At 46.0% G+C, this 27,241-nt stretch overlaps 1 protein-coding gene and 1 long non-coding RNA gene across 4 annotated transcripts in view; one reads left to right on the forward strand and one right to left on the reverse strand.

The window, feature by feature from the left end:
- Positions 1-27,198, forward strand: part of ADCY6 (adenylate cyclase 6) — a 46,927-nt gene extending 19,729 nt beyond the window's left edge. For all 3 annotated transcript variants that reach the window (XM_080994414.1, XM_080994415.1, XM_080994416.1), the window contains 13 exons: positions 9,882-9,907; positions 10,121-10,268; positions 10,407-10,504; positions 11,845-11,932; positions 12,756-12,872; positions 13,362-13,523; positions 14,119-14,294; positions 15,790-15,825; positions 17,611-17,740; positions 18,912-19,175; positions 20,748-20,952; positions 21,095-21,219; positions 24,356-27,198. In XM_080994414.1, the coding sequence (XP_080850540.1) occupies positions 9,882-9,907; positions 10,121-10,268; positions 10,407-10,504; positions 11,845-11,932; positions 12,756-12,872; positions 13,362-13,523; positions 14,119-14,294; positions 15,790-15,825; positions 17,611-17,740; positions 18,912-19,175; positions 20,748-20,952; positions 21,095-21,219; positions 24,356-24,481 (1,701 nt within the window). In that variant the 3' untranslated portion in view covers positions 24,482-27,198. The remainder of the gene's footprint in view (positions 1-9,881; positions 9,908-10,120; positions 10,269-10,406; positions 10,505-11,844; positions 11,933-12,755; positions 12,873-13,361; positions 13,524-14,118; positions 14,295-15,789; positions 15,826-17,610; positions 17,741-18,911; positions 19,176-20,747; positions 20,953-21,094; positions 21,220-24,355) is intronic.
- On the reverse strand, positions 22,136-24,349 carry LOC308471282. Its single transcript, XR_013982875.1, has 2 exons — positions 22,887-24,349; positions 22,136-22,841 (listed from the first exon to the last, which is right to left on the reverse strand). It is a non-coding gene; the product is annotated as an uncharacterized lncRNA (long non-coding RNA).
- Positions 27,199-27,241: the final 43 nt, after the last annotated feature.

The following is a 27,241-nucleotide window of genomic DNA, read 5'->3' on the forward strand; positions in this document are numbered from 1 at the left end:
GACCTTGACTTGTGCCAAGGAGACAATAGTGAGCCCTGTGCCAAAGGAGTTGGCCCAGAATGAGGGGGGGATGGGGATAGGGTGGGAGTAGCTGTTTAAGGCCATAGGCCATAACCATAAAGTTGCTTCCAGTGCAGTTGGATTACCAGCCATAAAACCGAACGTGTCACATGCCAGAGTTACAGTTTTACCCCACTTGCAGCAAATTGCATCCATGAGAACCAGGCTGTTACTGATCCTAGCAGCTGAGAAAGCAAATAATGTCCCCACCCTTTATGTGATGTACAGATAATATATTTGATGCTCCACAAGCAAGCTGGTTTTCTCTTTTCCTTGTGGCATGGGCCAGTTGGAGGCTTTGGGCTGAATCTGCTCATGTAATTTTTCTAAGATCACGAGGATGGCATAAATAAATAAATATATAATGTGGAAGGTCCTCCTCTACCTCCCTCCAGCTCAGCGTGAACCTACCCACGTTACAAGAACTTCCTTGGAGACTCTGTTCTTCCTGAACCCTTTTGCCATTTGAAGTAAATTGAGGGCAGAGTTACTTGGGGTACGACCTCCTTGGTGGTGGAATCCAAACTCTGGAAGTCCCTCCCAAGGGATATTCATGCTTTCCCTGATCTCTGTTAATTTTTGCTGCTGTTATTGATCTAGGCTGTGCCATCCCAGGCTGCCCTCGAATTTGGAAGAGAATCTCCCACCTTCTGCTAGCTTTTGGTCATTGTTTATTGCTGCTAACTTGATTGATTGATTAGTTCTTGATTATTATTATTATTTTTTAAAAAAACATTGTCTCCCCTCAAATTATATTTATTTGGGTTCTTATTGTTAACCATTGTGTAGATGCTTAAATTTTCTAATAAATAAAACCCTAGATCCATATGGAGATATTGAGTAGCACCGCTTTTTAACTTTGGAGAGGAACTGGCTTTTGAAATGAGATGTCGGCACAGCAGATGTCCAAGAGTCTGCTTGGGTGTTGCAGCAGACGCGAAGAAGCATAGGGAATCTCCTCAATGTGTGTTTTTGAATATGTGTGTGGAATGAAGCCTGCTGTCTTTCTGTCTAGGAGTACCCTCCATGAGGACAGCAGAAGGGCAGATAAGTAGACTACACCACCAGCCCAGATCCAGCTATTTACCCTGTCAACCTTTGGAGGCTAGCTGACCAATGTTAAAAGGAAATCTATTGATACCATGCGGATAGGGGAGATCTGATGCGTTGTGTCAGCACATCATATTTTCCCTCGAGATAATCAACCTGGGAGACAAGCTAATTGGACAAAGGAGGTGTCAAATATCCAACAAACAAGAGAACAAAAATACTTTTAGCCTTCTTCTTTTTTTGGAAAACAAAAGTTATGAAAGGAATTGGGGTTAAAGTAGGACAGCATTGGTAGAGACATATGCTGCATGCAGATGGTTCCTGGCATCAGTCCCTGGTGTCTCCAGTTAAACAGATCAAGTAGAAAAACCTCTACACCAATGTGGTGTAGTGGTTAAGAGCAGTGGACTCATAATCTGGTGAACCGGGTTCGATTCCCCGCTCCTCCACATGCAGCTGCTGGGTGACCTTGGGCTTGTCACACTTCTCTGAAGTCTCTCAGCCTCACTCACCTCACAGAGTGTTTGTCGTAGGAGAGGAAGGGAAAGGATATTGTTAGCCGCTTTGAGACTCCTTAGGGTAGTGATAAAGCGAGATATCAAACCCAAACTCCTCCTCCTCCTCTTCTTTTTCTTCTTCTTCTATTTGCCCGAGACCTTGGAAAGAGACTAGAGTTGATAGTGCCAGGCTAGGTGTATAAAGGGACTAAAGAGCAAGTATGGAGTAGCAGTTAAGAGTGTTGGACTAGGGACTGAGAGACCAGGGTTGAAATCCCCACTCAGCCAGGAAGTTCATGGGGTGACCTTGGCTCAGTCACCTTCTCTCAGCCTAACCCACCTCACATGGTGGTTGTGAGGATACAGTGGGACAGGGGGAGAACTGAGCACACAACTGAGAGCTCCTCAGAGCATAGGAAGGATAGAAATGCCAGAAAGTAAATTGGCTTTCTCGGCTCCTGAATACCTGGGGCCCAGCTCTCTCAGGGGGCGGCACAACAAGGGGCTGAGGGAAGGAAACTCTTTCATGCTTCTGATGGACTGTCTAAGCAGGCAGAAATTGGGTACCATGTCACCCCAACCCACCCACCCTGGCTCCATGTTGGCTGAAACAGGACGATTTTCAAATGTCTAGAGACCCAGATGTGGGGCAGAGCTAAAAAGTGCAGTGTTCTACAACTGGAGAATTACAATTGACCGTTTTATCTGAAAACTGAATGGGTGGGGCCATAGTGTGGATTCTTAAAAGTCTGGCCTCTGGTGAAGAAATGTCTAGTTACAATACGGATTTTGAAGGGAGTACATGGCCTTCTGAGCTTTGCCAAATAAATCCGAAGCATTTGGGTTTCTTAGGCTGTTTAAGAAATACAACAGCTATCAGGACAGAAGGTACTTGCTTCAGGAACTAGGAGGATTATTTTGAAGCATTAGGGCTGAGGGACACATTCACATGTGAAAGAGCATTTATTACAGCCCTCTGGGTCTTTTTGCCACAGAAGGCAGGAGCAGAGTTGTGGGGAGTTGTTCCTTCATGTGAAAACAAGTAGAACAGTTCTTCTCCATATTAGAGGAAAGTCTTCTGTGTGTAAAGGGTTTTTGAAGTGGTGGCTTTTGTGGGGAGCGGGAGAATGTCCAGATTCTCTTTTTATGGCTTGTTGGTTGGTTGGTTGGTTGGGTGGGTGGGTGTGTTGCTAGCAGCCATTCTGAGCTGGTGGATTTTGCCTGGGGCAGTTTCAGTGCAGGTTGTTTCCAATCAGGCACTCACCTGAGCGAGAGGTGTGGTGAGCGGCTAACTAGGAAGAATTTCGTGCCTGAATTACTCTGGACTATCTTGCTTGGGTGGCAAGAATGAGAGGTGCTTGTGTGCTTATTCGGTGGGTAGGGGAACCTCCCAAGGTTTTCTGGGCATTCACTCAGCAAAAGCCTGAGCCCTTTCTGCCCTTAATCCGGTGTTTCCCCAAGTTACCGTATTTTTTGCTCTATAAGACACACCAGACCATAAGACGCACCTAGTTTTTGGAGGAAGAAAAAATATATTCTGAATCTCAGAAGCCAGAACAGCAAGAGGCTGTTCTGGCTTCTGGGATAGCTGCACAGCCTGCATTCACTCCATAAGACGACACACATTTCCCCTTACTTTTTAGGAGGGAAAAAGTGAGTCTTATAGAGCAAAAAATACGGTATCTTCTGATAAGTAGGGCACACCTTTTCCCGCCTCCATTTCATCTGAACAGATTTTATGTTGAGAAAATGTGCAAAAGTAAGAGGAGGTCTCTTACTTCTCAAAGGAGGTCGCCCCCTAGATTTCTGTGCAAGACCCCGGTGCCAGTGTGCAAACCTGGTTTTGCTACTCAGGCAGAGATGTAACTGTTGGCCTCCTAGTGGGCAGGTAATTCTGCCATGTTTGTCTATACATGGAGTGTATTTACAAGCTCCAGTTGCACACAGTGGAGTGATATATCAGAATTAATTGCTCCTACTAGAGGCTGCTGCAAAGGGGCAAGGCAAGGTCTATGAGTTTTATTCAGCTAGGTCCTACTCGGTGTAGAACTGAAATTAACCAACCTTTGTTAGTCATGGCTGTTAACTTCAGTGGGTCTCCTACTTTGAGTAGGACAAGTGTTGAATACCACCCAGTGAAATTGTGCAGAGTTGCAGTGGATGCATTTCCTTTGTTGCCAAGTACGGTGCGGCTCAAATTGCATAAATTGTTAAGTTTATTTCATGGCATACAGATTAGGATTTACTGATCTAGCATTGGAAGGAGTAATTCTTCCCCTCCGTGTTAATCATCCACATTCCCCCCACCTCCCAGTATATGAAGTTTAGGCTGGGTCTGCCTATGGAGCAGGATGAGGTCTCGAGAGCTGGTACATGTGAGGCTTGCAACAAAATATACAGTGGTACCTCAGGTTAAGTACTTAATTCGTTCCGGAGGTCCGTTCTTAACCTGAAACTGTCCTTAACCTGAAGCACCACTTTAGTTAATGGGGCCTCCCGCTGCCACCGCGCCGCCAGAGCACGATTTCTGTTCTCATCCTGAAGCAAAGTTCTTAACCTGAAGCACTATTTCTGGGTTAGCGGAGTCTGTAACCTGAAGTGTATGTAACCTGAAGTGTATGTAACCCGAGGTACCGCTGTAGTAGGATTGAGTGTTCCTGTTCAGGATCCCAACCACTTTTGACCTCTTCTGTTCCCACTTCACATGCAACTGGCCAGCATTCTCTACCTGCTGAACATATTTGGGCTGCTTTGAGGGGGTCCCCCCCCCCAATATGTGTGTGTGTGTGTGTGTGTGTGTGTGTGTATATACTGGCAAACCCTGGGGTTCTTCTGTATGTTTATGTGTGAATGGTGTTATTTTGACTACGCAAGGTGTGCTCCTCGTGTAATAAAAGGAGCATAGCTGAGAAGAGATCCATTTTAAGACCAGCTTCTCCCCTACTTTCTCTGTGCATGGAGTGCTCTTCTATGGAAAAGCTTTCAAAAACGTTCCTTCCCCTCTTGCTTAGAGTCGGTCTGCTCTACTGCCCCCGTTCTGCTGCAGGTGTCGAGCACATCTCAAAGAGAGTCTTGGAGGAAGGTCCCTTCTGGACCCAGTTTCCTTCCCCTGCTATCAGCTGCCACAGCCAACAGCTATCTCTCTCTCACCCTTTTCTTCCCACCCGCCGGCACGCCTCACCCTTGGTCTTTCTAGGAGAACTGGAATCTTGCTTCCCCTGAGTCTTTCCTACTTCCTTCCTGTGACCTCGGCACAATGCCCCGCTTTTCTAAGTCTCCCTCCTCCCAGCCCTAGTTTGCTTCATAAATTGCATGGAGCATTGTTATAGCAACAGTTGTTGCACATTGGGGCAGCTATTGTTCCCAATTTGTGTGTGTCAGGGAGGGGGAGATTTCGAAACTAACATGACTATGACCATTAACTTGATGTGCTGGCTAACTTTAAGACTTTGGAAGCATTTTTTTGTATATAAAAAAATAAGTTACTACATGTTGTTTGCTTTGTAAGATTCTCACAAAAAGCCAAGGTGACAGCCTATTTAAATAGCTGGGATACCTTAGTCGGTAGAGCATGAGAGACTTAATCTCAGGGTTGTGGGTTCAAGACCCAGGTTGGGCAAAATATTTCTGCATTGCAGGGGGTTGGACTAGATGACCCTTGCTGTCCCTTCCAATTCTACAGTTCTATGAGTCTATGAACTGAGTGAGGCCTTAGCATGAAATCTACCAGCTTCTACACAATCCTGAGAGACTTGGCTTTTATTTTAAACAAAACAAAAGCAAGTTTGTAGCCCCCACAGCCCGTGTGTGAATGAGAAAATACAGATGGCTAAGTTTTCAGCTCTCATGGCCAGGGTGTGACCCACAAGACCCTTTTAGCTGATCACCAATGCTTAAGCAAACTGTGTGACATTTTAATTCTGAGTTTCTGCAGAACGACCTTGGCTGTGCCTCTACACACTTGTTCCACGGCTATGAGGGCCCTTATTGTTAGATGTTGATAACTTTATCACAGAGCCTGACCGCATCTGAAGGGATCCGATTGTGCCACAAAATATACTCCCAGCCCACAGACACGTTTCTTGAGAATAGATGGCAGATCCCCTGATACTGAAGCTCCCTTTCCCTGGTTTCAAAACCAAAGAGTGTTGGGGGTTTTTCAGTGAGACTTCGTGCATTGCAACAGTTGTTTGTTCTCACTGCACCTTCCTTTTTCTGTGCTGGAAAAATCCCATTTGCCCTGCTTAAATGAAACATGGTTGTCTAGGGATTTTAAACACTGTCAGCTCCGCATTAAGGTTGGTTATTTAATGCAATATCTATCCAGACTTCTTAGTCTAAGAAATGATAGGTCATAGAGACTATCTCAATTTCTGGCAATATACTTGTATGCAGAACCTTGTAGCCGCTACCCTGATTTCAAAAGTGTAAAGTGTAAATTGAGCAAGATTTTAAGCCAATTTGCATAATTCCAGAGTTTTAAAAAAACCACCACTACCACTTAATGTGCTCTTCTTCATCATATTGTCACAGTTTGCTGGTTGCTAAGGGACGACCCGTGGTCTTGTGTCATTCACTTTGAAGGGTTGCTGTTACTTTGCTGATTGCTCGATTGCAGGTTGTTGCTATGGCACTGGTTGCTCAGTGGGTTTTGTGGTGTGGCATCTGCTGCCATGGCATCCTTTGCATCTTAGGAGGAGCTTCATTAGCATGGTAGGAGGAGCTACTCTGCCAGTGGTGGCAGCCCATTGTCTGACATGGTTTGGTAGTGGCTGATTGGTTGCCACGATACTGGTGGCTGTTGCATGATCTGGCAGTGCCCTTTGCTCCCAGCATCTGTTGTTGTGGTTTAGCTAATTCAATACAGTGGAATGGTTTGTTGGTGGTTCTGGTGCCTCAGGAAAGTCTCTGGGCTCAGGCTTTGACTTGTGCTTGGGGTCTAGGAGTGAAGCAGTTTGGGGTCACTTCAGCCCTACATGAATTTCTGAGTTACTTACCTTTTCCTCTAATTATGGTTGGATCACTTCCTGCTCAGATTAAGCTCTACTTGGCCAAAGGCTTGAGGGCAAAAAAACTGTGTTATGGGCACCAGCAACACCCTTTCCCCCAATGCCCCACATATCTGCTCCCAGGTCTCACATTCAGGTCTGGAAAGAGATTAAAAGTGTATTCAGCTGGATGATGACCAGGAACTCTGCATGTTGGGGATGTCACAAGGTGGGGCCAATGTTTCTGTTATGTACTGAAGTTCTCACCCTGGGCCAGCAGGGGGATACTGTAGATAGTTATGCAAATAAGGGATCGAAAGTGACGTTCAGTGATTGGATAGTTTTAGAAAGTTGTTACAGTAACGTTGTACTGGAGCTCTATATAAGCAGGCTGACTGAACCCTTCAGTTCAGTTCTGTCCTGGCCTGTGAATAAACAAGAGCTGTTTGAAGAATCGCTGTGTCGTCTGATATGTTCACCCACAACTTAACAGTTTCTTCCACCCATACACAGTCTGGGCCCTTATGAGTTTGACTCAAGTGCCTGAACAGGACTTCAGACTTACAGCTATCCTGTTGAAGAGGAACCTGTTAAGATGGCCTGCTTTCAGAGGCTGTTGGATTCCTGATAGGCCTTGGGCAGTTTGGGGCTAGTGTTTCTGTCAATGCTTTGCTCTGTGGAACATGGAGGTGACTCAGACAGGTGAAATCATCACTCCCGCTAGAAAGAGTCCATTTGCTCCTTGGTTTACTGCACTGGCTAGCATGGTGTTGGCAGCAGCGAATCCAACCAAACGCAGGTAACTGTTCATGATTGCCATTATTGACACAGTAGATTCAGTGAAGGAACAACACTTCCCCCTCACAATGCCATCCACTGGAGGGTATGTGACCTTCTCCATCTGAGCCCATATCCAGGTGTTAAAGACTCCCCAGAGGCCAGCTGCGACTTATTTGCTAATCATTTCAAAGGCAGAATTGCCCATATCTGCACGGACTGGAATGCTTCCTTTACTGCCGTCTCTGTGATCATGTTCAGAACACCACTGAGTCACATTTTGTCGCTGAGGCCTGAGGCCATCGACAGGCTGCTCTGAGGGATGGGGGCAGCCTACTGCCTGGATGCTCAATCCTTGCCCTTCCTGGCTCATTACATCTGCCTGGGGTAGTTTCATCTGCTGGGTCTAGGGGCTAAAAATGTCTCTTTCTGAGATAAGACTACCTTTTAAAGAAAATCAAGGTATAACCATTTTAATGCATTGCAGAGAGTTGGACTAGATAACCCTTGGGGTTCCTTCCAGCTTTACAGTTCTACGATTCTATGACCATTCTTGATAAAGGGCATCCAAAGATTCCCTCCTCCGCCCCCCGACATTACAAACATTCCATTTTGGGGCTAGGTTCTTGAACTGAAACTCAGTCCAGACAGGATGGAGCTACTATGCATGGCTTATCTGACCAAGAAAGTGTGGTTCAGCCTGTTCTGGCTGCGGTTAAGGATTAGATCTGTAGTCTTGGTATGCTATTTGGACTGACGTTATCTTTTGATGGAGAACCCAGTGGCTTTCTCGGCTTCTAGATCCTTTTTACCACCTTGGGTGGTACACCAGATGTGATGTCTCCTTGGCCGAGATTTCAAGCTGCAGTTTAGTATGCACTGATAACATCTCATTTTGATTATTGTATTTAGTGTGCTATACGAGGAGCCCCCTTAGAAGCTTCAGGTGGTTTAAAATACTGAAGATTGCTGCTGGGAATTTGGGGTTTTGATTGTCTCTCACCAGTTTTGAAATCAACTGTGGTGGCTTCCTGTCTGCTTCTAGGCACGATTCAAAGTTCTGGTTTTGACCTTCAAGTCTCTAAATGACTTGGGTGACTCTGGAAGCCCATTTTCAAGTGCTCCCTCCATCTAAGGAGAGGTGGGAGGGGGGGCCAAGATGGAACTTTCTCTCTGTTTGCACCCTGTCGTTGAAATGTGTTCCCCAAAAGAGATTTGCCTTGCACTGACTTGGTTTATCTTCTCAGCACCAGGTGAATACCATTCCCTCCCCCCAGTTCTTTTTGCTACTGCTGTGTCCTGATCTTAAAAGGTAAAGGGACCCCTGACCATTAGGTCCAGTCGTGACCAACTATGGAGTTGCGGCGCTCATCTTGCTTTATTGGCCGAGGGAGCCGGTGTACAGCTTCTGGGTCATGTGGCCAGCATGACTAAGCCACTTCTGGCGAACCAGAGCAGCGCACGGAAACGCCGTTTACCTTCCCGCTGCAGCGGTACCTATTTATCTACATGCACTTTGACATGCTTTCGAACTGCTACATTGGCAGGAGGTCCTGATCTTATGTGGTTTTAATAACTGTATGTTATGCTCTGCTGTTTTAATATTTTACGTAGATATTTCTCTATTATTATTATTATTACTACTACTACTACTACTGTTATTCATATTTTATTTTTATCCGACCTTTTCTCCAAGGAACTCAAGTTGGTATTGATGGTTCTCCCCCTCTGCATTTTATCCCGGGTTTAGGTTGAGAGGTGGTGACTAGCCCAAGGTCAGCCAGTGGGTTTCATGGCTGAGTGGGGATTTGGTCTCCCAGGCACTCTAACCACTATACCACATTAGCAGTATTTTGGTGAAACAATACTTAGCAGGATTTTAAACAACTCTCCTCCCAACCCACCAGCTGATTGACAGGTGTGTGTGTGTGTGTGTGTATGGTTTGGGGGATATGACCCCAGAGCCCTAATTGGACTCCCTAATGGACCAATGCACTGGAGATTCCCCGCCGCTCTCATAAATAAATAAATAAATAAATAAATAAATAAATATTTATTGCAGGTATTGCAAGACTAATAGCATTCCCTCACAGTTGTTAGCCATCTCTGCACTTTAGACATTCACAGTAAAGACTGCGTGATTATATATTAATGTTCTAAAAAGATCACAAGTTCTACATTTTTTGTGCATGTGTATACAATTTTCTTAAAATCTGCTGTGAATACTTGAATGATATCCACACTGTGGAGAAGTCTTCTAGCAAAGATCTGATGGGCATCCATGCTTTTGACTTTCTGATGACTCCTGAATACTGTTTTTAGGCCAACAGGCTTTTGCAGCTGTTTAATGAGCCAGTCACTTGGATGATTTTTTGAATTGCTTTTAATGGCTCTTAATATTTTGTTGTTGCAAAGCACCCTGGTATTTTAAGATAAGGTGGTACAAAAATACTTTTATGAATAAATATAAATATCTGTTTCTTCTCTGTGTCTCCCTCTCCTTTCTCAGGGTATTGATGATTCCAGCAAAGACAAGTGAGTATCTTGCCTCGCTCTTGGGACCCTAGCAGTGGGTAGGGAGGCTGTGCCAGTTAGAGCCCCTTACCTGTGTTGGGACAGTCTGGGAGCTGATTCTGCAACGAGTGGCAAAATGAATGTGGGGGGAGGGACTTCACCGGCAAGGCTTGCTTTACTGCCACTTGATGCCCCCACAACTAGTCATAAAACTGGGACATCTTCCTCTTGCAGCCGAAGCACGCAGGAGGCCCTGAACCCTGAAGATGAAGTTGATGAGTTTCTGGGCAGAGCCATTGATGCTCGAAGCATTGACCAGCTGCGCAAGGACCATGTCAAGCGCTTCCTGCTCACTTTCCAGAAGCCAGAGTTGGAGAAGAAGGTACCTTCCCATTTGCTTCTGGAGTCTTCAGCTTTCAGTCTGGACATGGAAATCCCACACCTCTTTGTTCCAGTTCAGGCAGAACCACCCCCACTCCCCACTGGTAACTTCTCTTTCTCTTCTCCTTCCACCCTGCAGTATTCCAAAAAGGTGGATACCCGCTTTGGCGGCTACGTGGCTTGCACCGTCCTTGTCTTCTGCTTCATTTGCTGCATCCAGATTGTCATCTTCCCGCAGTGAGTGACACATATGCAAGAGTACGTTCGTCATGTACTCTTTCTGCAAACGTGGTACATATGCATCCATGCCCGTGTGTGTGCATTCATGTGCACACGCAGTGAAGGCACACGCTTCACAGGATCACAGTATGTGCAGTGGGCTGTATCCTACACTTCTCCATTGCTGCATATGGTAGCCATAGGCGAGGTAAGGTGGCATGTACAGATCCATAGTCCTAAGCACACCTAGTTCTCATAAAGGCTTATTATGCACTACTTGCCATCATGTGCCACCAACAGATGCACAAGCCGCTGATTCCCAATCAAGGCACTGTGGAAGAAATTGGGCCAGAGGAACCTCAAAGTCATAGGAAGCTGCTTTCTACCAATTCCAACTATTGGCCCTTTCTTGCTCATTATTGTCAGCACCAGCTGGTGGAAGCTCTCCCAAGATTTCAGACGGGAGTCTTTCCAATCCCTGCCTGGAGAGACCAGGGATTGAGTCCAGGACATCCTGCATGCAAAGCAGGTGTCATACCACTAAACCACAGTCCTTCTCTCAACTCCATCTCCTTGTCCACAAGTGTGGCTGCTTGAACCAATGGGTTTCAATTTCCAGTTGGATAACCCAAGATATCCCTCATTTATTTAGCAAAGTCTGCCAGGATTCCAGTCAGTAAAATTATTTGCTGCCACAAATGTTTTAGGGGAAGAGAAGGGAAGGATTTCAGTTGCAGTTATTAGGGAGCATAGATGTGCTGTCTGTCTGTGAGTATATTTACACTTTGAACCACGACACCCAAGTTCCCCCTCTTGCCCGTGTTACACACCTGATGCAGAAGGGGTTGGCAAATGTCCACGTGACAACATTGTGAGAAAAGGCGGTATGCTAAACTGATTAAATGTCTAATTTGGGGATACCACTGAGCGAAGAAGGGGCAAATGGGGAAGTGGGGAGAGCACAGTCTGTGGTTGTGGAGGTTTTTGCTTTCAGTCTGATTCTTAAGCAAAAAGAGGCAGAGAAGTGACTTACCAACAAAGCCAAACTGGTCTTGGGAGTCAGGGGTCACCACAAGTGGAAAACCCACACAATACACTATTTTTTTAAAAAATTAAATTTAACATTCTGTCTTGCAACAATATGCACAATATTGTTAACTTACACAGTACTTCTGCCTTCCCTGCACCAGGGGCCTGGATCTTTTTGGGACCACAATTCTATCATCCCTGACCATTGGCCATACTGACAGGGACTGATGGGAGTTGGAGTCCACCAACATTTGATGAGTGGTGGAAAGCCACACGCATTATGGTGTTCTCCTGACTGATGGGGCTGATTCTGCCTTGTCTCCCCGCAGCTCCCCTCTGATGCTTGGCGCCTACATCAGCATCTTTGTCATCCTGGCCACCATCCTTTTTGTCTGTGCCATCTACTCCTGCCTTGGCGTAAGTGATTTTCTCTTCATTGGGACCCCATGTCTTTGTGACTCCTGACTATCCCAAGGACTCCCTGACCTTCCCCCTGCCAGCCCTTGGACCCCACCTGGGAACACCCCTTATTCCTTTTGAGGGTGCAGTGTGTGGGTTCAGTTTGGTTCCATGTGCAGCTCCTGGGGTTTTGCCACAGCGTCACCCCCCTGCCCTTAAGCCCTTAATATGCTGGGCTGAGCAGACGGGCCTGCTGTCCTGGTGTCAGGTTCCTGTCCATTAAGGGTGAGGAAAGGCAAAGCAAGTCAGCAGCCAGGAGGAGAAGGGTCCCTTAGTTGCTCAGGCCAATGAACAAGTTGGGTCTGGAAGGTTTTACATGGATCTGAGAGTATCTTCTTACCACCTCTGGCCTACTGTAGCTAAGAGGCTTTCTGGCTAATCTCCCTGCAGTTTCCTCCTCAGACCAGTCAGAACACAGGAAGCTAACTTCTGTACCAAGCCAGACTATTTGTTCTCCCGGTGCTGCCCTGGCTGGCAACTGCTCCCTATGTTCCCTAAGGTCTCTCAAACCTGCTCTGTTCAACTGGTCATGCCAGGGAGTGGGCCTGGGACCTTCTCCATACCAAGCAGGAGCTCTGCCGCTGAGTGTGCAAGCTAAATCCCCACCTGTTTTCGTCTGGGTTCAGAACCTGCTGTGGGTTTGAATGCTAACACCTGATTCTGGTGTAACCAGGCTGGTGTGGATGAGGGGGCAGTCAAGGCTTGTTCTAGCCTCTTGGGCATAACGGGGTGTGTGGTGGCGGCCCCCCCATCTCATACGACCTCTCGTGACTCCCTACAGCCTTTTCCAGCGGCCTTGCAGCGTGTCTCCCGCAAGATTATCCAGTCCCGAATGAACAGCACGATTACTGGTGTTGCTGCCATCCTGCTGGTCTTCATCTCTGCTTTTGTCAACATGGTATGAGGGTTGGGAGAGGTGGGCAGGTCTTGCAGTGAGGCTTTGACTGGTGTGGGGACAGTTGAGAACCAAGGCGATATGGGAGTCAGGAAAGAGCACAGAGGTTGCTCTAGGCTGGAGATACACACGAGGGGGGGGGGAACTAAAGTGGTTTGAGGGAGTTATGCACACGCTCCTCATGTCCTGCTGTTTCCCCGGATCAAGCAGGTGTTTGGAACAGTACAAAATTGTATTTACCAGTGGGCAAAAGTGGGAAGAAAGTATACATTATGAGCAGCAGTCCCACTTCCAACCCTCTCCGAACCTTCAACTCTCCGAAGAACCCTTTGTCTGTCTCCGGCCCCAGAGCCCAGGCATTGGCTCTCCATTATCCTGGTTGCCATAAGTCTCTGGCATTGGGTGGGATCGGGCAAGCCCAGAGCAAACAAGAGCAGCATTGAGTTCCCTGTCAGCCCTACATAGTCGGCCATTTTTCCCCCCTCAACCCAGTTTGCTTGCAGCCGGCTCCGCCTCCAAGACTGCGCTGCCGGGTTTCTCAACATCACTCCAGCCGCCGTGGGGCCCTGCCACCTACATGCCCTCAACTACTCGTTGGCATCAGACACTCTGCCCTGCCAGGGAAATGGCGCTTCTAGCTGCAGCTTCCCTGAGGTACGTGTATTTCAGAAAGATCGGGGGGAGGGTTCCATGAGGTGTGAAGAGTTGTGGGTGGGACTTGGGGGTTCAGTCACTGGGCCTGGGGTCAGCATTTACCTCTAAGTCCAAGGATGGTCTCTCCTCCCTTCCTTTACATCATTGCTCCCACAGAGTGCCTTGATATCTTGTGGGTTTGTGGCTCTGCCTGGGCCTTGAAGGTTGCTCAGCTGTGAAATCTGAGGCAGGTGGCATATCTGTGAAGATAGGAGGAGAATGTAACACAAAAGGATCCTGCTGGATCAGACCAAAGGTCAATTGACTATCCTGTTTCACACGACTCAGGTGCCTGTGGGAACTCCACAAGCAAGGCACGAGGGCGATGATCTACCCCGGTTGCTTGTCTGTGGATAGTGGCTGTTGGTAGAACCATCCTCTGTGAACTTATCTAATCTCTCTTTAAAAAAAACCTTGTGGCAGCAAACACTGTCCAAATTAAGAGTGGGGAGAAGGAGAGGTCACACTTGTCTCAAGAGAATGAGTGTGGGCTTTGGGGAGCACGTCTAGTTGTTGTAAGGAGCGTCCTGACATCTCTATCCTTTCCTCCCTGCAGTACTTCACTTACTCGGTGTTGCTGAGTCTACTGGCTTCCTCTGTTTTCCTGCACATCAATAGCCTTGGGAAGCTGGCGTTGCTGATAGGGATGGAGGTGGTGTACCTGGCCGTGGCCGAGGGCCCCCAGGGGGTGTTGTTCAACAACTACGACCTGCTGGTGGCAGCTAATGCCCTGTAAGAATCCCCCCTCCCCTCTGGGACTGGAAAAATCTCAAACCTTCAGCCCTGGGCCCTGAAGTTGTCTGGGTGATTTAAAGTGGGGAGGGTTTTCCAGCTTTCACCCTGCGTTTGTTTTCTTCCATGTTGCCCTCAAATTTAACTTTTCCAAACAGCCACAAGTAACCGAGAGAAAATGGGCCCAGCTACAAACCACCACAATAGCAAATAACATCAGAAACAAAGATGATATAACAGAAGGGGTGGTTTTGTGGCCCTTCAGATATCTGCTGAATTGTGGATTCCCACAGGTTCTCATTCATGCATTATCTCATGAGAGGGTCTTTTTATTCCTTTGGCACTTTTCCCACTTAAAAACAAAAACCCAGCCAGCTCACAACATAGAAAATCCATAATTGGCACTGGAAGATAAAACAATATGCTCTACAATAATTGACAGACTTATTCCATTTTAACATATGTCGTCTACAATTACAATCCTTAGATGTTATATAATAAGTTCATTTTGCCGCTACTGCATAATCCCGTATCTTATTATGCAGTTCTTTAATCGTCGGGAGCTGTAACCATTCTCCTTTTAGCTGCATGTAAGATCGTAGCAGCTGCTAGCAAGTAATAAATCATATCCTTATGTTCTTCCTTCACTGACCCTTCTGAATAATCCAGCAAGAATATGACCGGATGCAGTGGGACTTTGTATCCAAAAATTCTTTCAGAATGAACTTGAACCCATTCTTCCTGAATATTTCTTGACTTGTTCATATTTCTACCATGTGTGGAAAAATAAGCCAGCAAGCCATCACTGGGCAAACTGCTTCAGTATTTTCTGTGCCCACCTCCCCCCACCTTGGGTGCCCACATCTTTTTCCCCACCCAGGGAGAGGAGAGAGCAGTTTCCTCAGGAGGGGGGAGTTTTAAAGCAGAAAAATCTATTTCTGGGTGAAAGGAGTAAGAACATCCCTTCCTCTGAGAAAATAATTTGCTTCAAATTATATACGGAAGCTGCTCTATTAGCTAAGAAGTGAAAGAAAGGGAAAAACTGTAACTTAATGTTGCATATTTTTATTAAACAAAATTTATATACCTCTGGATTGTAATAGAACTTGGAAGTGGTTTCCAAAAAATAAACCAGGCATAGGCAAACATGATTTGTAAACAACTAAGTTTGGGGAGCAGAGAAAAAGGAAACCGCGCTGAGTCTGCGGTGTTCTATAAAGCTCCAGAAACCTCTTAATTGTGATCCATTCTATGTGGACATGGGTGTTAAACTAAGGAGGAGGCTACTTAGTCTCTTCCCATTGCAAGATACTTGGGGCAGAATTCAGGTGCATCATCTACTACCAGAATCTTCATTGTCTCCCAGCCCATTTCCCCACTTCTAACTCGGCCTCAATCTCATTTGCCTTGCATTGTGGGAGGTGGCTTGGGGTGTTGGTATTGGGTGACTTGGGCCTCTCTCTATAAAAATTCTTCTCTCCCCTTCTCATAACAGGCCAGCCTTCAATGAGACCCACAGTAGTCAAGATTGGTGAGTTGGAACCAGAAAGGGAGCCAATTTTGCTGTGGTTGTGGGGAATGGAGGGTTGTGGTTATAAAGGCTACCTAGAGGTTTGGTGGTGCTGTGGGTTAAACCACAGAGCCTAGGACTTGCCGATCAGAAGGTCAGCGGTTCAAATCCCCGTGACGGGGTGAGCTCCTGTTGCTCGGTCCCAGCTCCTGCCAACCTAGCACTTTGAAAGCACGTCAGAATTCAAGTAGATAAATAGGTACCGCTCCAGTGGGAAGGTAAACGGCGTTTCCGTGCGCTGCTCTGGTTTGCCAGAAGCAGCTTAGTCATGCTGGCCACATGACCCAGAAGCTGTACGCCTGCGCCCTTGGCCAATAAAGCGAGATGAGCGCTGCAACCCCAGAGTCGGTCACAACTGGACCTAATGGTCAGGGGTCCCTTTACCTTTACCTTAGAGGTTTGGTGAAGGTGTTACCAAAGCTTTGGAAAAATTAAGTGTACAGCAAGGGGGTACAGGTGACATCTCCAGATGTTGTTGGACTACAACTCCCACCTTTCCTGACAATAAGCCATACTGATGGGAGTTGCAGTCCAACAATATCTGGAGGGTACTAGTTTGGGGAAAACTGTCCCAAGGCTGTTTTTTAGGGTTTGGGAGAGTGGTAGATTCTGGTTTTTAGAAGTCTTTTGGATTTGCAAGCATCAGATTGTGCTGTTTTGTTTATATATTGTGATGCTATATCAGTAACAATGTGACAGAAGCACTATATAGGTACCTGCCCTGAGGAGCTTACTGTCCAAGTTTAGAGGGGAGGGGAGAGAACCTAGCAATGGTGAAGCAATGATAGCAAGGGACAAATATACCAGTAAGGAAATGCAGTTACAGTGGTACCTCTGGTTACGTACTTAATTCGTTCCGGAGGTTCGTTCTTAACCTGAAACTGTTCTTAACCTGAAGCACCACTTTAGCTAATGGGGCCTCCCACTGCCACTGAGCTGCTGCCGTGTGATTTCTGTTCTCATCCTGAATCAAAGTTCTTAACCCGAGGTACTATTTCTGGGTGAGCGGAGTCTGTAACCTGAAGCGTATGTAACCCGAGGTACCACTGTATATGTAGTTAGGTTTAAGTGATATATATACATAAATCGTTGAGGTGAAATGAAATTTAAGCAAATTATATATGGATTTTGTGTACCACTTAATATAACAATCTCTGAGTGATTTGAATGAAAATGCATTATTCAGTGAAAGGTTTTATCCAACTTATACTTGGAGTAGACCCATTGAAATTAATGGACCCAAGGTAGTCAAGTCTGCTCTGAGTAGGAATAACTTGGCTACAACCCAAAGCTTCCTAAGGAAAGCTAAATAAAAACAAGACGTAACTGCGTACCACAAATAAAAAAAATTAAAACTGGAGTCACAAATAACAGCTTTTATTTCAGCTTGGGGTGGCAGCTAAAGGGAAATGCCAAATGCTTTGTGGAAGCGATGGACTTTATGGAGTAACAACGGTGGTTTAATTTTTCCTCATTTTCATTTATATTCCACCTTCTGCATGTAGCACCCAAGCCAGATAGCAAGCATGTAATGACAGTGCATTTGGGTTGTCCCCTTGGTGTCATGGCAGGAAGGTACACCAAGCATAAGGGACAGAGAGGGAGAATGGGCTGAGTTTGGTTTTTAAAGAGCAGGGGGCTTCCCTAGGCTGGGGGAGGAAGCAGAGCAAAGGGGTTGTGTCAGGGCTGTATTGGGCACAGGAGCGCAGAAAGATAACAGCTTGCCTTTACTCTCTTTTCTCCTAGTTCTGCCGAGGGGAAAGTGGCCCTACAGTACATGACACCTGTCATCTTGCTGCTCTTTGCTTTGGCACTCTATCTGCATGCCCAGCAGGTGGAGTCTACGGCCCGGCTGGACTTTCTCTGGAAACAACAGGTAGTGGAGGGTGTGAGGTTTCTGCCAAGGCTGGGATGACTCTGGAGATCTCCTGGTGCCAGTGAATTCCAAAGGATGCTGTTAGTTCTTGCTGTTTACTCAGCTCTTTGGCATGCCTTCTTTAATTGGCTCTGAACTACTTAGTTTGGTGCTTTTATAAATTCAAAGTTATTTTAAGGGGCATTTGCTTTATTTTTGTTTGATTGACTGGGATGCTCCCTCTGAGGGTGTGAGAGTCAAGCCTATGGGTGGCTGTGTCCAGAGACCCTTCTACCCCAGAGTGAGAGGAAGAACTTGATCTCCCCAGGGGAGATAGCGGGAGAAGGTGTTTGTATAGCCCCGAAGGTGAGAGATGGAGATGAAATGATTGGGGGAGGGTTGGCTTTCTCCTGTTGGATTCATATGTGATTATGGGTTGTTGAGGGTTTCACTGGAGTGAGAATTGAGAGGATGGAATGATGTGATGGGTGTAATGACAGCATGGTTCTTGAATTCCTGAATTGTATTATTTCGTGTGAGGATCCTTTTATGTAATATTAATGTGATTATATAAAATGCACACACACACTGTTGTATTTTGTTGTGTATTTTGTTGTATTTTTGTGTTGAATGATGATGTAAATGTCTCTGAGATTCATTGAAACATAAAGCATATATAAGTTAAATAAATAAATGGTAGGAAGGAGAGTGACTGGTACGGCGTCTCTTGACTAGGGGTGTAAGCTTCTGTGGTTTAAGATTATGGCTACTGACAGTGCAACAGGTGAGGAAACCTGAAGCTGAAGAGTGGATTGAGCAAGATCTTTTGTTAGTAGTGGTGAGTTTTAGTCCCAAACATTGCTCTTTCCCCCTCTCTGTGACTAGCAGGAAAGACTAAATTATGCAGATATGTGCAGTCCTGTTGGATGTACAGAACTTCTACAGGTTGCAGAATTTGTGTGTGGTGTGTGTGGTGCAGGCTGGGCAAAACTGTGGCCCTCCAGATGTTGGGACTCTCAACTCCTGTCATCCCTGACCACCAGCCTTGTTTGCTAAGGCTGCTGGGAGTTGGAATCCCAAGAACATCTGGAGGGCCAGTACCTTCAACAGCGGAAGTTCAAAAGGCTTAATGAAATTGCACGTCTTGGAGAATTGGTACCCTCCTCATTTCGTTCCTGTGTGACTCTCCCAGGCTACAGGTGAGAAAGAGGAGATGGAGGAGCTTCAGGCCTACAACCGTCGGCTGTTGCACAACATCTTGCCCAAAGATGTGGCCGCTCACTTCCTGGCCCGCGAGCGCCTCAACGACGAGTTGTACCACCAGTCGTGTGAATGTGTCGCCGTCATGTTTGCCTCGATCAGTAACTTCTCAGAGTTCTACGTGGAGCTGGAAGCCAACAATGAAGGCGTTGAATGTCTGCGGCTACTCAATGAGATAATTGCTGACTTCGATGAGGTAACCGCGTGTCTTTTGCCTGCATTGGGTTGGGAAAAGGGAGGTACCAAAGACTGGCAGAGGTTGAAAGATGAGTAGGTTCCCCCTCCCCCCCTAAAAAAAAAAAGATGCTGGAGGAGGACATGTTTATTGTTTTTGACTTCAGTTTTGAAAGTGCCACGTGAATGAATATTTGATATTTGTTAGTCTTCCTTACTGTTTTGTGGTTTAGTATTGTTTTTATTGTGAATTACACAGGGAGCGTCACCATAGTCTTTTCTGTGCTGCATAGGGCCTCTAGGGGTCTTAATCCGGATCTGGCTCTGTGCCCACTAGGGGGCCCTGTGCCAGGGTGAGGTTGGTGCTCTCTGCATGGCATTCTTCTGAGAAAGGCTCTCACCTAGTGCCGGGCATTTGCACGAGTACAGAGCAGAAATAGGAGAGACTTTTGAGAACCAAGGCAAAATCTCTGCCGTTCAGGAGAAGTGCGGCAGTGGCCATGGAAGGTTTTAAAACAGTAGAAATATATTTTAAAATTTTAAAAAATTGTCCAGTAACACCTTAGAGACCAACTAAGTTTGTTCTTGGTATGAGCTTTCATGTGCATGCACACTTCTTCAGATATACTGAACATAGCTGTCAACTTTTCCCTTTTCTTGCGAGGAATCCTATTCGGAATAAGGGAATTTCCCTTAAAAAAAGGGAAACGTTGACAGCTGTGACACTGAAAGAGAAGTCACCAGACCTTTATATACAGTGAGAGGGTGGGGAGGGGTATTACTCAGAAGGGTGATGGGAATGGGTGATTGGCTGATAGGTGTGGTAAACTGCTAACGACTGCAATTGGTCTTACAGGAAAAAGCAAGGGATGAGATGGCCAAAAATAGCTTTATCATGTATAATGAGATAAGAATCCAATGTCTCTATTCAGACCAGGTCTCTCCATGGTTTTAAGTTTGGTAGTAAGTTGTAATTCAGCAACTTCTCTTTCCAGTCTATTTCTTAAATTCTTTTGTAATATGACAGCTACTTTGAGATCTTGTATAGAATGTCCTGGGAGATTGAAGTGTTCTACTGGTTTCTCTGTCTTGTGATTCCTGATGTCAGATTTATGTCCATTTATCCTTTGGTGTAGGGTTTGGCCTGTTTGTCCAATATAGAGAGCTGAAGGGCACTGTTGGCATTTGATAGCATACACAATGTTAGAAGATGAGCAATTAAATAGTCCTGAGATGGTATGTTTGATGTTGTTGGGTCCAGTGATGGTGTTGTCCGGGTGTATGTGGCAGCAAAGTTGGCATCTGGGTTTATTGCAGGCTCTGGTACCAGTGTCCATGTTAAGTCTGCTTGCTGTATTATTGTGGGTGAGGAGTTGTTTAAGATTGGGTGGCTGTCTGTAGGCAAAGAAAAGTCTTCCTCCCAGAGCTTGGGAAAGAGAACTGTCGTTGTCTAGGAGAGGTTGTAACTCTCTGATGATGCGTTGAACTGTTTTAACTTGGGAGCTGTATGTGTTTTAAAACAGATGTGCAATTTTGATGAAAGGAGACTCTCTCAGCATTCGTAGAAATTACCTTCCATTGCTTCTTTCTGTAGATTATCAGTGATGAGCCATTCAGGCAGCTGGAGAAGATAAAGACGATTGGCAGTACCTACATGGCGGCTTCAGGGCTGAATGACAGCACGTATGACCGCGAGGGGCGCTCCCATATTACAGCGCTGGCAGACTATGCGATGCGGCTCATGGAGCAGATGAAATATATCAACGAACACTCATTCAATAACTTCCAAATGAAAATTGGTCAGTGGAGCCTGGGAAGGGTGGGCGGGTGTTCCACATTGGGGGGAGAGATTGGGTGTCCTTAAGGCAAGTGGCTTGGCTGCTCAATTTTGACTGATTTTCCTTTTTTGCATCCCTTCTTCCCTTCCCATTTCTTCCACAGGGCTAAATATTGGGCCAGTAGTGGCTGGGGTGATTGGCGCCCGAAAGCCACAGTATGACATTTGGGGCAACACGGTGAATGTCTCTAGCCGTATGGACAGCACTGGTGTCCCTGACCGTATTCAGGTGAGAGCGGCAATGGCATGACCTGTTTTGACTATGGTTAAGGTTGCTGGCAGGCCCATGCAGAGGTCGAGGGTGCAACCTGGTACGCTTGCCTCCAGCCAGGGACCCCGCCAGGGGGCCTGCCTGACTTACACTGTCATGCGAAGAACAAGACCCCCATCGCAGGCCTCATGGTTGCCAGGATTTAACCTTGGAAGTCTACTTCCTTAGGAGAGGTTCAATAGGTCTGTAATAATATAATCTATTCTGAGCGGCTTAGTCACAGGAGTTCTAACAAAAAAAGTATATAGCCCATGCAAAGTTAAAACAGTTAAAAATCAACAAAACAGCAAACCTTACAAAACAAGCAGCAACATTGAACAGCAAGATTCACTCCACACTAGCACCCATCGTTTCTGCATCTAAAAGCCCTACTAAAAAGAGATGATGTTTTGGGGTTGGTTTGTTAAAAGTTGGAAGGGAGTAGTGTCCAAACAAGCCTTCCTTAAGAAAGAGTTCCCACCTGATCTGATAGCCTCCTGGTGAGCTTCAAATGTAAGGACACCCTAACTAGGACCATCTTGAAGATTCTCCTTAAGGATAAAGGACAAATGTTTAGAAGGAGGCAAACCCATCTATCCTGCTCCTGGGGTCATTTGAACCTTAAGAACACGGTGCCAGCACTTTGAACAGCTGCTGAATTTCTGGGTAGCAATTTAAGAATAAAAACGATTTCTTTTCCGTCAAGGATGGCAGCCCTGCTGTTGATAGCTAGCATTTTCTCAAGGTGGGGGCAGCTGTGACAGCCCACAAAGAGATGGTGGGATATTTTTAAGACCCAGCAACTGGAACACCTGGATTGGAGTGAGGATTGTTGCTGACTCATTCCTGTGCCACCATCACCATTTATTGATTGATTGATTGATTGATTGATTGATTGCCAATTGTTGGGAGTCATTTCTGGTGGAGGAAAAGCTTTCCACCCACCGCTTTGAAATTGTTACTTGCTGCCAGTTTTTCCTGGCAAATGTTTTTTTGGGGGGGGGGAGGCACTATTGGGGCTGGTGGGAAAAGCTGGATATTCTGTCCAGAGGAGACTTCAGTGAGAAGAGCAGCAATTCAGGCTTTGTAGTGAGCTGCCTCAGAGACCATGGGAGTGGGAGGGGCGGGATATCCACATTTCTATTAAATAATATTACGGGAGCATTGTGTCAGTAAGGCTCCCTCTGCTGACCACTTCTGAATAGTTCTGGTTACTATATGAGAGTAAGAACTCATTTTCCAGACCAAGCCAAAAGTCCCACCTAGGCCAGCATCCCGTTTGCAGCATGGTCTACGAGACACTTTCAGAGATTCCATGTGGAGCACCTAAAAGCAGCAGCACCCCCTTGTGGCCTCTGTGTGTATATTGCCTCAGGATGTTCCACTTGTTGCCACTAATAGTCACGGGTAGATCCATCCTCCATGAAGCTACCTAATCTATTTTTACAGCCATCCAAGTGAGTGGCCATCACAGAATCTTGAGATAATGGATTCATGGGGTTGTATTCACCAAGGGAAATAGTCTGAAGACAGGATGAGTTAGTATCAATTGGCGGAGCCCTTGCTTGTAGACCTAGTGGCTATACCAAAAGCAAGGCCACCTTCCTTTCTGATACGATACGATACGATACGATACGATACGATACGATACGATACGATACGATACGATACGATATCTTTATTGTCATTGTCCCTTGTGGAACAATGAAATTGGAAAACTACATAAAACTACATAAAAACTACATAAAACTACAATAAAACTACATAAAAACTACATAAAACTACTACAAAACTACATAAAACATTCAAAACCCCTAAAAACTCTAAAACCCCATTTTAAAATACACTATACTACAGAGACCCCTTATGCTGCGTTTAGAACCAGAATTGCATTAGCTGTTTTTCAGGCGGCTAGTCCTGGCCTTTATAACCCTATACCTTCTTCCAGAAGGCAGAAGAGATCATTTCCGGGGTGCGTACTATCATGTGCTATCTCTGCTGCCTTCTTATGGCACCTGGCAGCATAGATTTGATCTAAGGTGGGAAGAGTGCACCCAATAATTCTCTCTGCAGTCTTTACAACCCTGGATAGCATTGTTTTTTCCCTGACCGTGCAGCTCCCAAACCACATTCACAGACCATAAGTTAGTACGCTCTCCACAGTGCAATGGTAGAATGCCATCAACAGGTCCTTTGAGAGATTGTTTTTCCAGAGGATTCTCAGAAATGGTCCTTCCCCGGGGACACAGAAAGCCTACTAAAGCCCTGAACCTCAATACTTTGGGGCTAGGTCTCTTGTAAGCCAAATAACTGAAATGGAGACAAATGCTCAAAAAAAACCCCAAATCCCATGACTTAGGGTTTCCATATTTCAAAAAGTGAACATCCGGACACAAAAGTTGTTGAGCTTTTCCTGGCAAAGTTGTTAAGCTTTTCAGGCCATTTTTCGATGGCCAAATCCCAGCAATGTCCAGGGAATTCTTGATGTATGGCAACCCTACATGACTTATTAGCCCAAACTGAGATATTCCATGACAGGTATTTCAGAGGGGCTGCTATGGTTTTTCTGGGTGATTTAAACGCTGGATGATGTGGCAAAAGATTTGTTTCTATAGTATCTCTATGTCAGTTCCAGTGTATTTGCTGGATCATTGCATTGCTTAAATGTGCACTAATTATGCCAGGCTTGGGCAGGGTGGGGGCTGCATTGGCTTCCATGCTGTCCTCAGTCACAAACTGCTTGCTGTCAAAAACAGCAGGATTCACATCACCTGTGTGGCTTTATTCAGCAGTCTGGCTTTCCCCCTCTCACCAAAGCAGGGCAAGAAGGCAATTTTTGCTGATCGCAACTTCCCTCTGCAGCCTCCTTTTACCATCCAAATTTTGCTCCAGAGGATTTGGGGACCCTTTGGAACAGTGCTGGGGGACGGGGAGATATGACTGCAGGATAAAGGGGAGAATTTGTGGAAAGTGCCTCCCACTCCCATGTACAGAATCCTCTTCTAGAGCAACAGGCTTTCTGTGAGCAGAGGGACAAAATTGGAAACTCATAATTCCACCTGCCCAGAACTGCGTGTTCCCTTTCCTCCTAACACTTGTTGTTCCCCTTCTCTAGGTGACAACTGACCTATATCAGGTATTGGCAGCCAAAGGTTATCAGCTGGAGTGTCGCGGGGTCATCAAGGTCAAGGGCAAAGGCGAGATGACCACCTATTTCCTGAATGGAGGCCCGACCAGTTAGCAAGAAAAGAGCCTTTGCTTAACAAAGGGACCTATTAAGCTGGGCTCAGTCAGGCACCATGGGGTTGATTGGTTCTCTGTCTTTCTCTCTTTGCTCTGGATTTTGGAACACACCCTCCTAAAAAGGGAAAAACCCCTACAGCTTCTGAAATGGGATCCTTGATAGTCTTGGAAACAGAAGAGATGTCAGGGGGGTCGCTTTACCCCATACAAGACTTATTTTTTATTTATTTGGAGCAAAGCCTAACTTGGAGTGCCTCCTTTTGGGCCCGTGTGGGTGCTATTTTGGGGTAAAGTTTGTTGTGAACCTTCTGCCGCTCTTGGGATCGACCAAAGGACCTGGTGAAGGGAGGTTGCAGTAGGGGTTAGAAGACCCCACCCTTGTCTATCTGTGGATCCAGAAAGCTGACATTTTGATTTTATTGTTGAAGGGAGGCTATACCCTTTTCTTTCTGCCCCGCCTCCACCCTGAAGCATTGCTCAGATGTTTTTTGAGCGGGGCTCCATTTTTCTCATGGCGCCATTTTGCTGAGACTTTCCAGAAGCGCAGCGACGGCACTTTTCTCATGGGGGAGGTGACTTTCCCCCAGTGCGTTTTGTTGGTCACATCTCTCAGCAAACACCCACTCTGTCTTTCTGTTCCTGTGTGTGTGTGTGTCTTTCTCTCACACACATAACACGCTCTCACAAACTCACTGTGATGTTTGGGAATCTCTCTCTCTCACTCTCTCTCTCTCTCTCTGAGGGATTGTCATTTGGGGTACAGTTCTTATTTGCCAAATTGCTATGTCTGGTTGGAATGAAGGGGAGTGATGACAAGCACTTGGGGTGCTTTGAGAGGGGGGAAATGGGACGGTGGCTGGGGGTTGTGGTTTTGATGCCAAAGAGACGGGAAGGAAACAGGCCTTCTTTCCCCCTGCCTCCCCCGCCACTCCATCTCCTGTAATAGCCAGGGAAAGAGGTTTTGCTGCCCTGTGGAGATGCAAACCTGCCTTAGGTGCCTGAAGTAAAGGGGACGGATTGTTTTGTCTGCAGCCCTCCCCTTCCACCTTTCTGCAGATGGGAGCTTCTTCCCTACTCACTTGGGACCCCAAAGTAGAAATTATTTAACAGGAGCTGGAATTGGCAGACAGAGCAAGCTCCTTCCTTCTAGCCCACTCTCATGGATCTTTTGCTATTAAGTGCCATGTCTCTTCTCCACTCACCCCGCCCCCTGTTTTATCCATCTTTTAGGTTTGGTCAAGTTGGTTCTACTGACCTTGATTCTGGGGGGTGTGAGGGTATTTTCCCGTCTTTCTCATACATATGATATATGTAGCTCCACAAAAATAATAATGTACCCGCCCCCCTTCTGCTCTTTATCCCAGATGTTGGAAGGCTTGAGGGTAGGTGGGTGTGCTTATCCTAAGCAAAGTGGACTTCCACAAATTTGGGGTCTGGCTGCCCTAGTGAATGTTTGCTCTGGCCCTCCTGATTGGCAGGAAACGCAGTAGATGACAAAATCAGCAAAGTGAGAGCTCTGTGTTAATTGCCAGATTTAAGTTGGTGAGAACATGGCACTGAGGTGGAAGAGGAGAAGATCCTGGACTCCTTTTATTTTTATTAGCCTAGGTGGGTGGGAAGGGGGATCTATTTGCACCAAAGTACGAACTGGTCATAGGAACTTCAGAAACCATGTGTAAAAAAGATTTGAAAGAGAGCTCACTGCTGAGTGGTGAAAGTGTGCTGAAAAGAAGTGTGTGACTGTTTGGTGTAGAAGGGCACGTCCATGTGGTCAGTAGCTGGCACGGCTGGCCAATGGCACAGTTATTGAGCACTTGCTATTTCCCAGATCGATGGGGTTGTGGCTGCCATTTTGAAATGCTCCATCTACTTCTCTAGCCCCTGTAGGGGCACCTTGGATAGTGCCTGCTTACATTCTGCCTGTTTCCTCTATAATTTTCCCATTTTATGCAGCGGGTGCAATTCCCCCTTTGGAGGAACCACCTTTGGCCTATTTTCACTTGACCCTGTTCCAAGGTGTCTTTTATCTGCAGCTGTGGACTGAATTGGTTGCAAGCATGTGTATGGGTATGTCCCACCCACTAGATATGAGAGGTCTTGTCCCTCTCATATCTGATGTTGGCAAGTTACAGCCCCCCTTTCCACCTTTTGTTACATAGGATTCCAGTACTGAACCAGATTCCTTGGAAACAAGGTGTATTTTGCTCAACTCTTTGTCACAAGTGACACCTAAATTGGGGAACATCTAAGCCATGGGGAAGCAAGGTAGCTTTGTGAAATCTCTATTCCATTGAAGAGGATGGATAAAGCGGAAAACAACTATTTTTAATTGAAAAAATGAGTCTTTTAAAGAAGAAGGGAAAGAAGTTGAAGATTATTCTTTTTTAGTTTACTTTATGGTTTAAAAAGCTCTAATATTCCTTAAAAAATTTTTAAAAGAAAAGATTATTTTTAATGGACAACTGTCATTGTGCATAGCCTATGAGTTATTTATGCTTACCATGGGGAAGACCATGTAGGAGGAGAGAGTGAGCTTTAAAAAAAGACAAAACTAACCCAGATCTCCCCACTCCCTCTAGGGCTACTGCGAAAATGGCTCAGTTGTGTTCCTTGGGCGAGGTGTATGAGCAGAGTGGGCAATATGGCACTTATTTGGTACTTTTTTCTTTTTGTGTGTGTATATATAAATTATATATTAAAGATCACTTTCTATTACATTGTTTCCTTCTTTCTCTTCTCCCTTCCCAGTGCCATAAAC

The sequence above is a fragment of the Podarcis pityusensis genome (genome assembly GCF_964106645.2).
Source record: "Podarcis pityusensis genome assembly, chromosome: 2".
In the NCBI taxonomy this organism is placed as follows: Eukaryota; Metazoa; Chordata; class Lepidosauria; order Squamata; family Lacertidae; genus Podarcis; species Podarcis pityusensis.